Below are 16,388 nucleotides of genomic sequence, written 5' to 3' on the forward strand. Positions count from 1 at the left end.
AAGTGACTTAAATGCAATGGGCTAAAATGCTTCTTTTAACTTAATGAGATTCACCAAACCTATAAAAAGATAAGTGTTCTTTTACTTGAGAAACAATTAGTTATGCTCTTGATTTGCTAACTTGAATATTCATCTTAGTAGGAGTTGAGACTTGTCCAGCTGTTCTTGCTGAGTCCTGATAAACTTCTGAAGACTGTGTTGTTTTTTCAGTTTGTTGTGCAAACTTATATTGGGAGGGGTGGTTGTGAAAGAATTGTGTGTAATTATATGTCCCTTGAAGCTGAAAATGGGTGTATGCTCTGTTGTCTTGAATATACTTGAATCTTTATAATTTAATTTTTTTTCTGCAGTGTACACGTCAGATCATCTCTGAAAAACTGGGTCGTGGCTCAAGAACAGTGGACCTGGAACTAGAAGCTCAAATAGATATATTGAGAGACAACAAAAAAAAATATGAAAATATCTTGAGACTGGCACAGACGCTGTCCACGCAGCTCTTCCAGATGGTACATACCCAAAGGCAACTTGGAGATGCATTTGCTGACCTGAGTTTGAAATCACTGGAACTTCATGTAAGGCTTTCATAGTGTTAAAAAAATACAGTGGCAGAGATGAAGATAAGCCTAATTGACTCGTGCAGGGTATCTTCTAGTTAGCAGCTACTTTTATAAACATTGTAGTTAACAATACATTACATGCTCTTTGTGTTGAAAGCTTCTGTGATTCACTTAAAACTGTAGGAAATTATTGAAATTACTGTAGTTCTTTACTGTTTCTTAAATGTTAGCCTCTAGTTGATGGTTAAACTCAAGAACTGACAATTTTGCTTTGTAGAGAAGATGCATTTTAGTTTTAATTTTTCACCTAATGAAATGTCATCAAAGTGCTCCAGGGTGTTACATAATTTCAATTACAAGATGTCTTTGGGGAATGTGCCTGGGAATAAGTAGATTAGGGCACATTACTTCACTTGTGCACATTGAATGTGAGTAAATTATTTTTCTGTAGCATATTTAAGCATTGAGATTTGATCTCTAAGTACTTTTTTGATCAGAATTTTCCTACTAATACGATTAATCTGTATTCTTATGTTCTTATGGAGATGCTGAGCAAGAGAGGCAATCATGAGATATCTGGGTTGTTATGATTCCATGGTTTAGAAGTTTATGTAACACTGGCACTTTCTTTTGCCAGTAGTAAAGCTGTTTGCTGTAAAGAGAGACAAGGTGCATGTTGCTTACAGAGTATAGTAGCTGGCTTTCTTCTACATTGCTTGTTCTACATTTGCAAAGTTAAAACAATTTGATCCTTTGGAAAACCAATATTAAATTGTTTAATAATTCCCTGAAACATAGCTGCTGAAACAGCTCAAGTTATCTTTGTGATTTTAAAAACATCTGTCTTCGTAATTGTCTTTTCCCATTGAGTTTTAAGGGAGTAGGTGGAGTTCATGCTTGCACAGAAAAACCTTAAGTGATAGCTAGCTGAAAAAATGTGAAACTCCTACACTAATGTGGAGGAATTTTTAATATTAGTCTGACAGATGACAATCTGTGAATGTAGAGCATTTCTAGCAGTTAAGAAATTAAATTATCTGCTAAAAGAAGCTTTTATAATCAGTTTATTCTTGACACAAATATGGGCATGTGGTTTGTGGCAGATCTTAATGATTATTGTGAAGTATGTGCTGAAACTGGATGTTTCTTCCAAAACTTGGATGGAATCTGGCATCTTGCTCATTTAATGAATCTTGGGCTTTTTCCCATGATTAGCTTGTAACTTCTAATGGGAATACTGATCTTCCAGGTTCTTTCAGCGTCTTGTATTGGTCTTGGACTTTGTTTCCATCATTCATCTCTTGTGTAGATTCTTGAATGGGGTTGTTGATGAAAATCAAATAAAGGTTTCTGCTGCTGTAATAAGAGTTATCTAACCTTTGCTTTTTGGAGACTTGCCTGGTGTTTGTCTCTTTCCTCTTTATGTTTTTCCTCTGTTTAATATGTAATGAATTATCATCTGTAACCAGGCCTACTTTTGGCTATTTGGATTTTTGCCTCTAAAACTTGTGCAGGACTAAAAGTAAAATTTCTGAACAGATAGTCTTTAATGTTTAATGTGATAACAGTATATATAAGCTTAAATAAAATTTAAAAGCCCCGCAAGTCTCAAGGTAATACTTTTTCTTTTCTACATGATAGCAAAACAAATTTTTAATGTGGTATCTGGTGGGGTATTACTTCATGGGAATGGGTTGCTGTTTCTCTTCTGGACGCAAAGATAACTGCTAGTTCCAGGCTCATGTGCCTCTAATTATACAGGCAGACGAATCCCAATTTTAATTGACTTGAGCTTAGAGTATGAACTGAGTGTAAACTTCGGGTGTAGAAAGGATTTCCTCTGTGTTTCATAAGAGGTATCTGCAGAGGTCATGGACAAAACTGAAAAGTTTGTATGAAACTATGAGCCACTTGAAGGAGACATGATTGTTGGTTAGCATATTCCTTAGTACTCCAGGCCACTGCAGACCAGTCCTTCTTACCTCCCCCTTTGAACTGATAGTGTTTTCATTGGGGTCTGGGATGAGAGGACCAGCTGGAGAATTAATTGCAGTCTTTTCTGCAGGAGGAAAAATAGATGGGACTAAGCTGCTGCAAGGGGCAGTTCTACTGCTGTTGTCTCTGCCAGCATGCTGCTATTTCTTCTCTGTGCTAGCAATCGTGTTAGCTGTGTAGCTGGCAACACTAGAGCAAAGCCAGCTGGAAAATACTTGTTTTGGGTTTTTTTTCCAGCAAAATCTGTAGCAATGTAGCCAAATGCTTTTGCTGCCCAAGCAGCTGTACAAAGCAAAGATGACAGATCTTTAGCAGTGCTTACAGGGCTTAGCTCGTAAAAACTTGCCCTAATTTCTCTTCCTTTTTTCTTCTCCTTCAATTGCTCACTTCCACTGCACCTTCTTTTCTAGAGGATTCTTCCCTTACCATTGCCCATTACCTATTACCCTTACTTGTCATGAACTTGTTAACATGAAGTATCATTTGGCTCTGGTGTTCATTTTCTAGAGAGATGAAAGGAAACTGGGAGAATACAGCACTTCTGAGTCAGTTGTTGGCAGTGTGCAAGCCTAAAAAGACCAAAGTTCCAAATATGAACCTATTGTATTTTATAGTCATTACAACCAGGGATTGTACTCTTTTCTGAGAACTCCCATCTCTAAAATACAGAGATGCTATGCGGATGACATATATATAATAACTGGATTCATTTGGCATCCATGCATTAGGAAAATCTTTGCAACCTTGCTCAGCTCACTCTGCTGTTAAATAAGAGACATGGACAAACATATGTCTAAATGTGACTAAGATGCCTTGGAAATAATTTTGCCCTCGTCCCTTTGAAATTTTTGGATCAGCTACATTAAAAATTTTATTTGCTACTCATTATAGTGCAGTGCTCTTCAATTATTTACAGCCTATTAAACCATGATAGATGTTGGGGTTTTTTTTGCAGTGCTCCTTTACAGAATGTAAGAATAAAACTTTATAGCTAATTAATGCTGTGTGCCCTTGTGAATTTAGTTACATTGCTGTATTTAATGTAGCAGTGTCTCTGTTTGTATTAAAGTATTAGCTAGACAACCACAAGAGATGCTGAATTAAAACCCTGCTGAATGGCAATGTGTAGATTGCATTAGCACTTACTTTTAAGTAACATTCAAGGTATCGGAGTGCAGAAAAAAGACATTATAAAATAGGGTTTAACATCATGTGTGGTAACAAAATCGTAAATTATGTTTTACTGATGTTGGAGAGATTCCATAAGAACTGTGAACTAAATATTGTATTGAAATCATATTGGTGTAATCATAATCATACCCAAACAGAAGTGAAAGACCTGCCACATCTGTGTTTGCATTTTTTATATAGTTGCTGATGAATGCTATAATTTCAATTGATCTGCAGCTTTGTTTCTCTGTTCTTTGTTTATAGGAGGAGTTTGGCTACAATGCAGACACGCAGAAACTTCTAGCTAAAAATGGAGAAACACTTCTCGGGGCTATTAACTTCTTTATTGCCAGTGTGAATACATTGGTGAATAAAACAATTGAGGATACGTTGTTGACTGTGAAACAGTACGAAAGTGCCAGGTAGTTATCCTGTGTCTAGCTCTTTTCCTTATGAATTAATCCTCAGGAAGCAGATTCTGTATCAGCTTAGGCCTTGTATTTGAGTGACTAACCTGTCACATAAAAACCTTATAACACAGCTCTCATCTAATGAGGGTTTCTGTTTAACTGTAGATGACTGCACAGATCTTCAAATGTTTTGTACATGTTTCCTGTAGACTGAATTTTACTTGTTAGCTGTAGGAGTAATTACAGCTGGTTTTTCCCACGTGCTAGATTAAGGTGGATTTCTAAGTAGCGTGACAGTGGAAGATTAACACTTTTATCCAGCTGCATTGCAATAGGTAAAATAATCTCTTTGACTGAAAGACATTTAGTCTTGTGCCTCTGATGAACAATGCCTGCAATTCACGCTCCGGTTTTTATGCAGAAGTTTCAGGCTTGGTCAGAAAGGGGAATACAAACCAAAAATTTCTCAGTGAATAATGGCTTTCTTATCCCAGAGAAGGTTACTTTTAGATGTGTATATTCTAAAGGTGGGTTCCTTTTTCCTGTCAGGGACTTGTAGTTCTTTCTGATGAGTGGTTCCATTCTGACCTTCTTTTAATTACCAGAATCAAGTGCATTTCTTTTAATTTGACAAAAGATGTAACTTATATGTATAATTTTTTGTAATATTTGGGGTCTTTTAGTTCCAAAATTGCAAACTGCTTAAGTTTTGAATTTCCCCCTTTTTTTAAATTGTTCTGTTTTAAATGCTTATTTTTGAACAAAATAGTAAGTTATTTTTTTGATATTTAGGTAAACACTTAAAGGCATGAAAAATAGACTTAATGTGTAGATAAGGTATTGCTTTATTTTTGACATGTGTTTAAAAAAAATATAAATAATCGGTTCATATATCCAGGTATCCTCTGGAAAATGTATGCAAAATAAATCTGCTGCGGTTGTTCTTGTCAGTCATTTTCAATATATGGTTCTTCCCTCCTGAAATACCTTCATTGCTTTCCCTTTCTGTTCACTAAAGAAATCAAATTTTGCCATTTTAATAAGGCAAATAAATGACAAAGGTTCTTCACTGACATGGCCAGTTCATAATTTTGCACTGTGAAAATAGGTTGCATTTATTTCTGTGCCTCTTTTTGTGCCTCTTTCTGTGCCTCTTTTTTCCCGGTTGTTCCCTCTTTGTTCCCGGTTGCACTTTAGCATTCATTTGTTCCCCTCTTCTGTCAACTCTCTATAAGTTTAATAGTTTCCTTTTTTGAATTAAGCCATAAATTACATATGAATCCTCAATCATAGTGGCAATGAGAATCAGGAAGAGCCCTGTGAATATTACTCCATTTACCTCTGAAAGTTTGTATTTTTCTTTTGAGCAGTTACATCAACTGAAAATTGTGTTTTATAACCAGTTTTTAATCCTGATTTGTTTCCAGTTTAAGAAATGTCTGTAAGAAGGCATGTTTAAAAGGTCAAAAATAGTGTGATTTGTCCCATTAAAATAGGTGGATATGCTAGGTTCCAATATTTGACAACTACAAAAAATATGGAAGGAAGAGTGATGCTCTGGGCAGGGCTGCACCATCTTTTTGCAGTCTGTTTTTCCATAGGACAGACAAGTTCTCAGAAAAGTGTTTGTGAAAGAGCTATGAAACTATCCAATTAATGCATATGTAGCAGACTGGAGCATGCTGAAAATGCTTCAGGTCAGAGTTTGGTGTATGTGACCTGTTCCTCAAACATCTGCTTAAAGGGGGTGTCATGCTCTTGGTGTGCCTCTTACTCTCAGCAGAAACTCTCCAGTGAACTGATTCAACAGCAGAAGAATGACCTGAAAAATATTTGCTAGCTTTTTCTGGGTTAGCAGGTTGAGATGTCTCAGGAGAAGCTCTGACTATTGAAGCCTGTACAAAACAGGGGCTGAGAGCCTGTGGCTGAGACAGGAACAGAAAAGGGAGGGTGCTTTTTGAGGCAGTTTTGTACAATGTGCTTGATAAATAGGAGGAGGGAGAAAAAAAACTTGCCCAGGTTTTTTGTTTTTTTGTTTTGTTTGGGTTTTTTTTTTCCTGTACTTAACTCTTTTGTTCATCTTCTGTTGCACTTGGACTTACATGTGAGGTCAGTTTTGAGGCACTGCCCTTAGATGGTTCTTTCTTCCCTTCTCCTCTTTCTTCTCAGGATTGAATACGATGCTTATCGAACAGACCTGGAAGAGCTGAATCTTGGCCCTCGTGATGCAAACACTCTGCCAAAGATTGAACAATCACAGCAACTGTTTCAAGTGCATAAAGAGAAATATGACAAAATGCGTAATGACGTATCTATCAAATTGAAATTTTTGGAAGAAAATAAGGTAAGCTACTACTTCTCATGTTATGATTAGGAGTTTTGTTCAACAAGTTACTGCTTTCTAGACATATTTTAAGTAGTTACGTCTTGAAATATGTATTCATTTAGAAGCAGAGCTAGCAAGGAAAATAAGCTGAATTTTTTGAATCCTTGCTGTATCACTGGGGGACACACTTTTACAGCAAGCAGCTTTAGAAGTCCCTAATCAAGCTGCTCCAGCTACAAATAACACTGTGGCAGTAAGTTTCTTGTTGATACAGGAGGTTTCAAGTTTGCAAAAACATTACTTTTTTCCAGTTTACTACATTTAATGGTTAAATGAGTCACATAATTACTGATTTAATATTCAAAGTAATACGTACTTTTGGCAACAATGTCATGGAGGTTATGCACAAAGAAAGCAACAGAACTTTGAAGAGATTTCTTCAAACTTAAGCTTTCTTTAAGAATTTGAATTGAGAAGTACTACTTTCTGTAACTAATGCCTTAATAATTTCTTAGTTTAAAACAGGACTCTTGAACTGTTGGTTTGAAGGGTAGGTTTTTTATTTCCTTAAGTGTTTATTTCAACTCTACCATTTCATCTATACTCTCTTTATGATGGAATTCTTACCCTTCTTATTCTACCAGGCAAAGATAAAACTGCCATACAAAACTTTAAAACTGTCCTTTCATTGATAAGTAAGTCCTTTAAAATTGTCTCTAATTAGATGTGAAAATTATAGTCTTTCAAGATCTGATTTTTTGTTCATACTCATGGTAAATGAGATGGTTATAATCATGTGTGGCTATATTTCCCATGTCTTCAGAGGAAGGAAAAGGTGATTAAAACTTACATAGGAGATAGTTGTCAGTTTTTCCAGGGTTAACGTTATCAGTGGGTTAACATTTTCAGTATGGACTGATTAACGTATTTTAAAAATTTAAACATGGGTCACAACAGCCTGTCAAAGAATACATGACTGGCCCCAGATTACAATAGCAAACCATGCTCCCTGCCTGGAAGGAGGAAACTTTAAAGGAAAAATCATAGGGACAAGTTAAACCAATTAAAATAGATTATTATTTTGTATTCATGAATATATTATCACATATTCAGTTGCATCAGCTTCTTAGAATAAAGATGGGGCTCAGGGAAGAAACAGGAACCATGAACAGATGATAAGAAAAAGGTTGAGAAAATAAGCAAACAAATATATGCTTAAAACATATCTCCTGAGCACTGTTCCTTCATACAGGTATCTGCCTTAGGACTCCCTCATCCGGAGTTACATAGCCATCAAAAGCTGGCTTTGTGATGGAGGTGACTAAACTGGTGTTGGCCTGACTTTATTTCTGGCTCTTGCTGAAAAAATTGGAAAATAAAAGGATTAAAAAAATTCATATTGAAATTAATTTTCTTGAAGAAGCAGAAGTCTAATCTAAATGCTGATACTGATTCTTAAATTAGAAAATGCTCCTGAGAGCTGGGTTTTAAAACTATGCTAGGTTGAAAACAGCTATGATGAAGCTGATGCAACTGAATATGTGATAATATATTCATGAATACAAAATAATAATCTATTTTAATTGGTTTAACTTGTCCCTATGATTTTTTCTTTAAAGTTTCCTCCTTCCAGGCAGGGAGCATGGTTTGCTATTGTAATCTGGGGCCAGTCATGTATTCTTTGACAGGCAGTTGTGACCCATGTTTAAATTTTTAAAATACTCTCCCTGCCTTTTTTTTTTTCTTCTTTTAGTAAGTTATTTGGTACCACTACAATGTACCTCTGTTAAAGTGGTTTAATCCTTCCAGCTCATATCTGTACAGGAATTCTGATGCTTAAGTTCAAATTAGTTTAAAATAGGACGTACCCTGCTTCCTCGTGGTTTCCATTATCTTCCACTTATCAATTTATGTTTATATGTATAGGAAGGCTTCAGAGCCAAAAGCATTTTATTTCCATATTGTACAAAACACATTTCCATAATTTTTTAAACTGAATTAGAAAGTTTATGAAACACTGAAGAAGTTGTCTTCCTAGTGACAGTCTTGAATTAGACCAAGCATCCTGCTAGCAGTCACAGCCTACAAATTGTTTCTGAAAGAGATTGTTTTTTCCTTCCTGCCTTTTAGAGTAATACAGTAGGGAATCTCACATGCTGAAGCCTTTTTATCAGTGGTTGACATTTCTCAGTTTTGACACTAGAGATGTAAAAATATTTACTAAAGGGTGTGTGTAATTTTGTTCCCAAATGAGCTATAGAAAGAACTTCCTTTACACTTAAATACTGGCTTAAATATAATTATCTGCTGAGAGCTTTTCTGAGGTAAGCTTTACTTTATTTTTTTCTGTTTATTGTGTAAGATGACATTTTGTCATCATGGCAAAAGTTTGAAGGGAGTGAAGGAAGTAGCTTACCCTGTAGTGTAGGAGAAGCAGTTAGGATGGCTAGTGCCTGCCTTGGAGAAGAAGGGCATATATTGATGGAGAAGCAGTGGAAATGGAAAGTGATGTGTTGCTGTTTTCATCAGGGTCCCTGCTCTGAGGCACAGAGCAGCAGTGTATGAACCTTGCTCTGCAGTGGCCTTGGACAGAAAAGCTCAGTCTGTGGTTTTCCAATCTTTTGTTTCCTGTGGCTGAGAGTGCTGGCACAGAAGCATTGCCTTTTACACTTCAGCTGCCTTTCTAAAAAAAAAAAAAAAAAGAAGTGTAAGAAGGGAGCAGGATTAGCAACAATTCTGTGCTGTCTGCTCTTGGTGGTGTATCTCTGGAAAGGACTTGTTCTCAGCATAAAGTGAGCATTCAACTTTTTGTAATGGCTGTAGGTGAACAGAACTTTGTTTTCTGAGCAAATATGCTCATACTCATCCCTTGATGAGAATCTGTTTTAAAGAGACTAGCTACTGGAGGAAAAAGAGTATTTGATATTCCAGGAGGAGCAGAAAGAGAGATCAGGAGAATCCTTGCAGAGTTCCTGTGTAACACTGGTTGGTAGGACTGAGATGGGTCCCAGTGTGGCTGTCTGATAACATTTCTTAATTAAGTGCAGAGATCAGATATAGAACAGAATAAACCTGAAACAACTTTTTAGTTCAGGTTTTCCCTGTTCTTGCTGTTCATGGCAGCATAAATCCATTGGTTCAGTCAGGAGCAGTTAAGCTATCAGAAGTATGTTCCTAGTAAATGGTGCTGCAAAGAACCTCTCAAGCCAGTTTAACTGGCTGGTGGGCTCCAGTTGGTCTGTGTTGCTGTGAATGTCACCTAAGAACCCATAATCTAGATGGCCCTATCTAGGTTTTCCCTATATGGGGAAAAAGCATCACAGGTTGCAGTCTCTTTGTGCCTGTTCTCCTCAGTTCATATGCTAATATTTCAATTAAAAGCCCTCAAAGGCTCAGGGAGCTGCATTTACAGTAAAGCTGGAATTGCAAGTTTCTGTCTGTAAAACAAAGTTACATAAGATTTCCATTGATTTTTATTACAGCATTTGATCTTGAAGTTAGAACTCATTTTTCTTAATGCTGATACAAAGTTTTATTGGTGCTGTCCCCAGCTGGCAGAGTTCTGTACAAGTTTGTAGCATTTGCTAATGACTATAATAATAGTTGCATTAAAATCTGCATCTTACAAATAGTTATTTTTTTTAAATAAGGATGATGTCCTGTTCTTAGTTCAAAGATTTTTGTCATTTCTGAAAACAGTTTTAGGTTTTGTCCTTTTGAGAAAAAAAACCCTGTTACTCTTGGATGCACTTGAGAAATGCCAAATACCATTTTGTGTAGAGAAAGAAATTGACTGCACTTCTGTGAACTGTACTTCAGGAGTTTGATCCTTAAATGCTTGCTTCTACAAATGAAAGTGGTCTGCAGTCCAGTGGAGACCCACATGATGAAAGTGTTTAGACTAAGTACCTTCAAATTAAGATAGCTAGGAGAAGGGATTGTGTTGGTTGTGAGGAGGTACAGACTCACAGATAGACTCGAAGGGGTATTGTCTTTTTGGTTTTTGAGATGGCTGAAACAGGCTGAATGAGGAGGGTGTAAAGAAATATGCACTTACTGTTCCACAGAAAATACACTGTTCAGAGGGAGGTGGGGAAAGACGACAATATTTAGAAAGAGCTGAAATGTTAAGAGCATCCATGTGAAAAATCAAATCCAACCTATAGTATCTTGTGTATATGACACTTAAGTCTCCTGTATAGGGTGTGTCTACATGTAGGTTTTTATGCTTATCCATAAAGTTCAGTTTTGTTTTGAGATACGTGTGCCAGTTGTATTGTGAAGTGCTTACTTTGCTTATAATTAGGAACAAATAGTTCCTAATTGTTAACAATAATGAACAAGGAACAAAGATTTTAACTGTTGTTGAACTGTAAAGCACGATGGCTTTTTGACAGCTATGTTAGTCACACATTGGAACCTGTATTTTAGCTGTATTTTAGCAGCATACCATTAGCATTCTTTGATTGAGGCAAATCTTCAAACACTTCATTCGTGGAGTCAGTGCTACAGCTTGGTGATCTAGAGTTGGCCTTTACTGCTTTAATCTGACAATTGTTTCAAGGCTTTGATGCAAAAAAAAGTAATCCCTTCACCCCCCCCCCTTTTTCCCCCATTGCTTTCTCTCTAGTGTTTGTGAAAGTGTTTTTGCAGCTGTGTAGAGAATCAGATTGGGGAACTGATCCAGGTTAAAGCAGATACATTATTGTCTGCTTAATTTTAATCTAGATCTCTTCTCTGATCCAACTGACTGCGTATCTGCATGAATGGTTTGCCAACAGAGGGCTAAGGTGAAATACAGTGTGGAAGTTGCAATCAGTGACTGGATATGGGAGTGGGTAAGATATTTACCCATTTCCCAAGATGGAGTGAGGTTCTTTCATGGGAAAAGTGGGTAAATTTGAACTTGGTTTTAAATGAATAGTTGGGCTCCAGTCCTTAGCTGTGGTTGCAGGTGGTTTTGCTGTGGACATAGGGTGTTTTGAGGTGTTACAGCTTTTTTTCTCTTTGCTGGCTGCTGTCTTTGTACAGTGTCAGACAGTTTAAGTGGTCTTTTTCTAGAAAAACTTGTATTGTAAAGTTACTTGAATGAAGCTATGGAAAAGAAGATCCCACCATCACTTTTGGGATTCACTTATAACAATCAGCTTCTGAAGGAGGAGAGTAGAAGTTCTAACACTTTGAACCTCTGGAAGCAGTTTGATAATAATCATGAAATTTATACCACAATGATCTAGGGGATAGAACCTCATACAATGAGGTAGCTTTAGTAGTTCAAAAAACACCTCCAAAACAAACCATATTTTTTCAGTCCAAATTATCTGCCTCTACACTGTCAGTTCCTGCTTCTCTCTGTGTGTGTGTACACATCTTTGAGCCTAGGCCTGACTGACTTTTTTAAATTATCAGAAGATTTTTGGGGCAGTTCACAGAAAGTTTAATTTAAAAGCTACCCTAACGAAATACCAAATATAGTCTCAGACTGATGAAGTAGGGCTGGGAGGGGAGGTTCGTTACCCCTGTTTTATTTGAGTTCCTATAAACCGTATGAGTAAAACTCTTGAAGCATTTTAATAATATGCTATAACAGTGAGTGTACTTCTCTGTAGAATTCCTGGTTTGGATTGCATGAAGTCTCGCATGTCAGTGATGAAAGAATCTGATCAAGAAAAGCACTGTGCTTTCTATCTAAACTTTCAAAAGCAAGTCCTTCATGTTGTTATGACATTTTCCACTTATAAAGTGTAATATTTTGGTAATTAACATTTTTATAGATGAAAAATCCATGTGTTTATATACCCATCTGCCCACACAAACTGAAGAAGAGGCCATCTTTTATGACTCAAAAAATAGGTTGAACTCTGTTTGAACAAGTGTGGTTAGCTAAATCCTGTCTCCTAGATGTTAAAATGTCTGTATGTGATAAATTCTGTAAATTCTTTTGCAAACTAAAAAAAAAGTCGTCTAAAGGTATGATGGGCAATTTCTTTCTAACCATTCACACCCCTCATGTATTTTCTTTATTCCTTTTGGTGGAATAAAGTATCATTTTACACTATTAATGAGACAAAAAGCCTATTCTTTGGCATGTATTTGCATAAATTAAGCTGAATTATTAGGGGAAACATAGGGAGAAAACATAGGGATTCCAGTTTTTTAGATTGTCAGAGCAACTTAGATGAAAATTTGGGCCAGCAAAGAAGAGGTTATCAATTAATTTTTGAATTGAGTCTGCTATTCAGTTAAAAAAAAGTGATATAATCAGAAATTTTAACTTTGTGCAGAACTTTTATATATTCCTGCAGGGATATACACACACATGCTCAGCTCTTTATTCTCAAGGAATTTTAAAACTATATTTATTACATTTCTGAATAAATGTTGCACTCTTCAGGTGTCATAGCGTGTCAAATATAATGGTGGGGGTTTAATTAGAAATCTTTCATTAAATGAAGATGATAAGGTGTTTCTGTATTGAGTTGCATGCATTTCAGAGAAGCACAGTAGTCAATAACAAATAATCTGTTAAAACAAACATTGCCCACTGGTAGGCATAGGCCAAACCTGGCCCAAAGACAGTTTTGATTCCCAGCATGACAGAAGTAGACTGTCCTTTCTGGATTGTGCTGAGAGACGAGACAGTGATCTAAAATTTGAGTGGAGAAAACTTAATCTTTTACCTCCCACATCTTCTCTTGGGGCTCATTCAGCCACCTTGTTCCTCTGTTCCCTTCTATGTTGGCTGTCTGCTGCTGGGCTCAGCATTGTAGGCTGGAAACAAGTACAGGGCCACCACCATGGGGATTTGGGGTCTGACACAAGAGTAAGGTGGTGCTGGGCTGAGAGTACACTCAGGAACAAAAAGGGTTTGGCTGCAGGAGAAACTGGACAGATGCCTTTCAGCATACTGCTGTCCATTCACTTCAGGTTTCCTGGTGTGCTAGGATGGAAGTGTAACATTTGCTTAACTTTAACTTCATCAGTGGGGCTGCAGCTTGTTATCATAGAGAAAAACAGTGGTGCCCTCCAGCTGCCCTTGTGCTCTTCTGCCCAGGTTTTGGTTGCTGCTGTGACAGGTGTATTTCATGACTACTTTTCACAAATCTTAGAGTCGAGATATTGACAAAGTGCTGTAAATAATCCTATGTTACAGGAGATGGGCAAGAAATATTGGTGGGAGAAGGACATCAGTTTAATTAGATTTAGGTGTCTATGAGCTGGAAAGCAGCAACTCTCTGCAAGGGGAGCAATGCAGGAACTGTATACTCAGATAATGCCCTTGCCATGTACTGTTTCAGGGAGGTACGTCCATTTGGCCTGCAGGTACATATCTTAAAGGTTTGGCATCTCATTTCAAGGCATCAAGTACTTGTAATCAAGTGTTTGATATTTGATAACATTATGCTGTTTAGTGAACTGTGTTTGCTCTGTGCATGCTGAGTTGGTATTGGCTGCTAAACACACTTTATGAAAACTCTGAATCACTTTAATGTTAAAGAAATTCATATTTGCATTTCATATCTGTATTTTTAAGCTTTTGTTAAATAAATCTATAGGAAGTCTGAGCATTTCAAATACACTTATTTCTTTATAACTGTGATGATGTTGACATCAGCCTCCTCCTCTTAATGTCTCTCTCCTTGCCTGCAGGTGAAGGTATTGCACAATCAGCTTGTTCTGTTCCACAATGCCATTGCAGCGTACTTTGCTGGCAATCAAAAGCAACTTGAACAGACACTTAAACAATTCCACATCAAATTGAAAACTCCTGGAGCAGATGCCCCATCCTGGCTTGAAGAACAGTAATCAGATCTTAGAAGAGGACCCAATGTTAACCTAAAATTCTTTAAATCTTTAAATCTGAGAATAATTGGGGTTGAAGGACTGTTGCAGTGATTCTTGAATGGACAGCTTTAAATTTTTTCCCCTTTTATAATACTGTAAAACTGAATTTGATAGGAAAGTGGGTGACTTTAAGGTAACCAAACATAATTTCTGTAATTTCAAATATAGAGCACTCCTTTTGTATGTAAAGGTTGGTGGTTATTTCTGTAATTGGGATGGGGGGGGGAAAGACGGAGGGGAAACAAAACTATTATAGATTTGCACTGACAAATGATGCTTGTGATTTCTGGTATTTTGGTGGCTAGTCAAAATATTTGCAAATGGAGGTTTACATGATTTGTACCAACATCTTGTATTTTATAGATGAATATAGAAAACATCTTTAGTAATTTTCATATGACTTTTAAAAAAAGGAGAAAGTTAAAAGACTATTTTGCAGATGAATACTATAAGGCCTATATGTGATATCTGCATATAAGGCAACAGTAGCAGATGGCTCATTGACAAGTGGAATTGCAGCAAATGCCTTTTTTAAAAATGTACCTTTCAATCAAAGGGTTAAAAAAACAAAAAAACACTAAAGCAAGAATCACTGTCAGTCTGAGGCTTCTGAGCACACGTTTTTGCTTTGCACCAAGTGGTTTGCTGAGTGAGGCCAACCATTAAATGTACTAATTTCATTTAAAATGTTTCTTTCTCTATGAAACAAATACCGTACTAGCCTTAAATCACAGGTATGTGCCTTTTTATAAGATAATATTTTCCACCAGTGTACATAATCTAAGAACCCTTTCATGTAATAGTTTGTCAGTTCCCAACAAGGGGAAGATGCCTGTGTAAATGCTGTGTCATTGTACACTTAGAGCAAGTTAAAGCTTTAGTGAAACTTCTTGGGCAGGTATGATTTTGTGAGTATGTTTTTTCTGTTTAATTGAAAAGCATACTTCGGTAATGGGAGTAAAATGGAGGATGCATTTTTAATTTCTTTATCATTTCTGTAGTCCTTAAATGTAAAATTATATGTCAATTTTATCATAGACATTTTAAATTCAATATATTGGAGTCCTCATTTGCACATGTTATGTTGCTTTATGTTATGTTAAGTAAAATGAAACACTTCAAATATGTTATTTACAATGGTGTGGATTGTATGATTTATGTACTGTACGTTCAAACGCCTTTCAGCTGACATTCTTAAAGTTTTCAGTGTTTAACACAACTGTAATGTAACTGTAAATCAAACTTTTTAATCATTCCTCATTAAATTCTTGGCCTGACAGAGCCTTCTTTATGTTTTTGTTCTGTCAGAATCTCTTGTAATAGCTCAATTACGTTCCCTGGAATGTATATCCTATGTGAATTTTGTATTCATATTAAACATGTTTGCAGTCAAACTTTCTTGACTTGTGATCGTTAAAAGTAGAAGGGGGCTTCTGCAGTGGAAGCTTAGTCCTGTTTTTGTGAGTTGTCACCCCTGCCCAAGAATATGTCATAAAGCAGTGCTAGGTAGTGATGCTGTTCTAACAGTGGGCAAGTTCAACTCGAAAGTAAATCCACAGTGAAACAAATCTTTTAATATCTGTGGGTTTTGACTTGAACTTCTAAAGGAAATTAAATTTTATTTACAATTCTTACGAAGCCATTGACTTCCACTGAATCCTGGTACAGGTGTTGTATGGCGGTGCAAGGAAAGTGAGCTGAGTGAGTGTAGGGTTGAACTGGGAAATGCATTATTGCAGGGGTGAAGAATGCAAACCCACTGACCACAGCTGAAGTATTGGGCTTTCAGAACACTGTAGGAAAAGGGTACATAAGGAACATGTACTTTTGGTTTCTCCCTCACATTCATGTGTCTCCTGCCTAGGATCGCTGCTGCTCAGAAGGAACTCCGTCAGAAATGGTAAGAGTGAACTTGAATTTGCAGTTGCCTTAAGAAAGACTGACCAATGTGGCATTGTGTAATACTCAAACTTTTGCAATGGCTTAAAACTGCTGGAGTCTCTTCACCTGGAAGAAAAGGTGGGACCAAAATATTACTTGCTAAAACCTGTCTGTGTATTGTTTAATACTGGGGGAAGGAAGAAT

General features: G+C 36.7%; 1 protein-coding gene across 8 annotated transcripts in view; it reads left to right on the forward strand.

Annotated features, from left to right (window-relative positions):
* Positions 1-15,697, forward strand: part of ARFIP1 (ADP ribosylation factor interacting protein 1) — a 40,811-nt gene extending 25,114 nt beyond the window's left edge. For all 8 annotated transcript variants that reach the window (XM_053975960.1, XM_053975961.1, XM_053975963.1 and 5 more), the window contains 4 exons: positions 351-572; positions 3,987-4,144; positions 6,302-6,476; positions 14,109-15,697. In XM_053975960.1, coding sequence (XP_053831935.1) covers positions 351-572; positions 3,987-4,144; positions 6,302-6,476; positions 14,109-14,264 — 711 coding nt within the window. In that variant the 3' untranslated portion in view covers positions 14,265-15,697. The remainder of the gene's footprint in view (positions 1-350; positions 573-3,986; positions 4,145-6,301; positions 6,477-14,108) is intronic.
* The last annotated feature ends 691 nt before the right edge of the window (positions 15,698-16,388 follow it).

Source organism: Vidua macroura, chromosome 4, assembly GCF_024509145.1.
Source record: "Vidua macroura isolate BioBank_ID:100142 chromosome 4, ASM2450914v1, whole genome shotgun sequence".
NCBI lineage: Eukaryota > Metazoa > Chordata > Aves > Passeriformes > Viduidae > Vidua > Vidua macroura.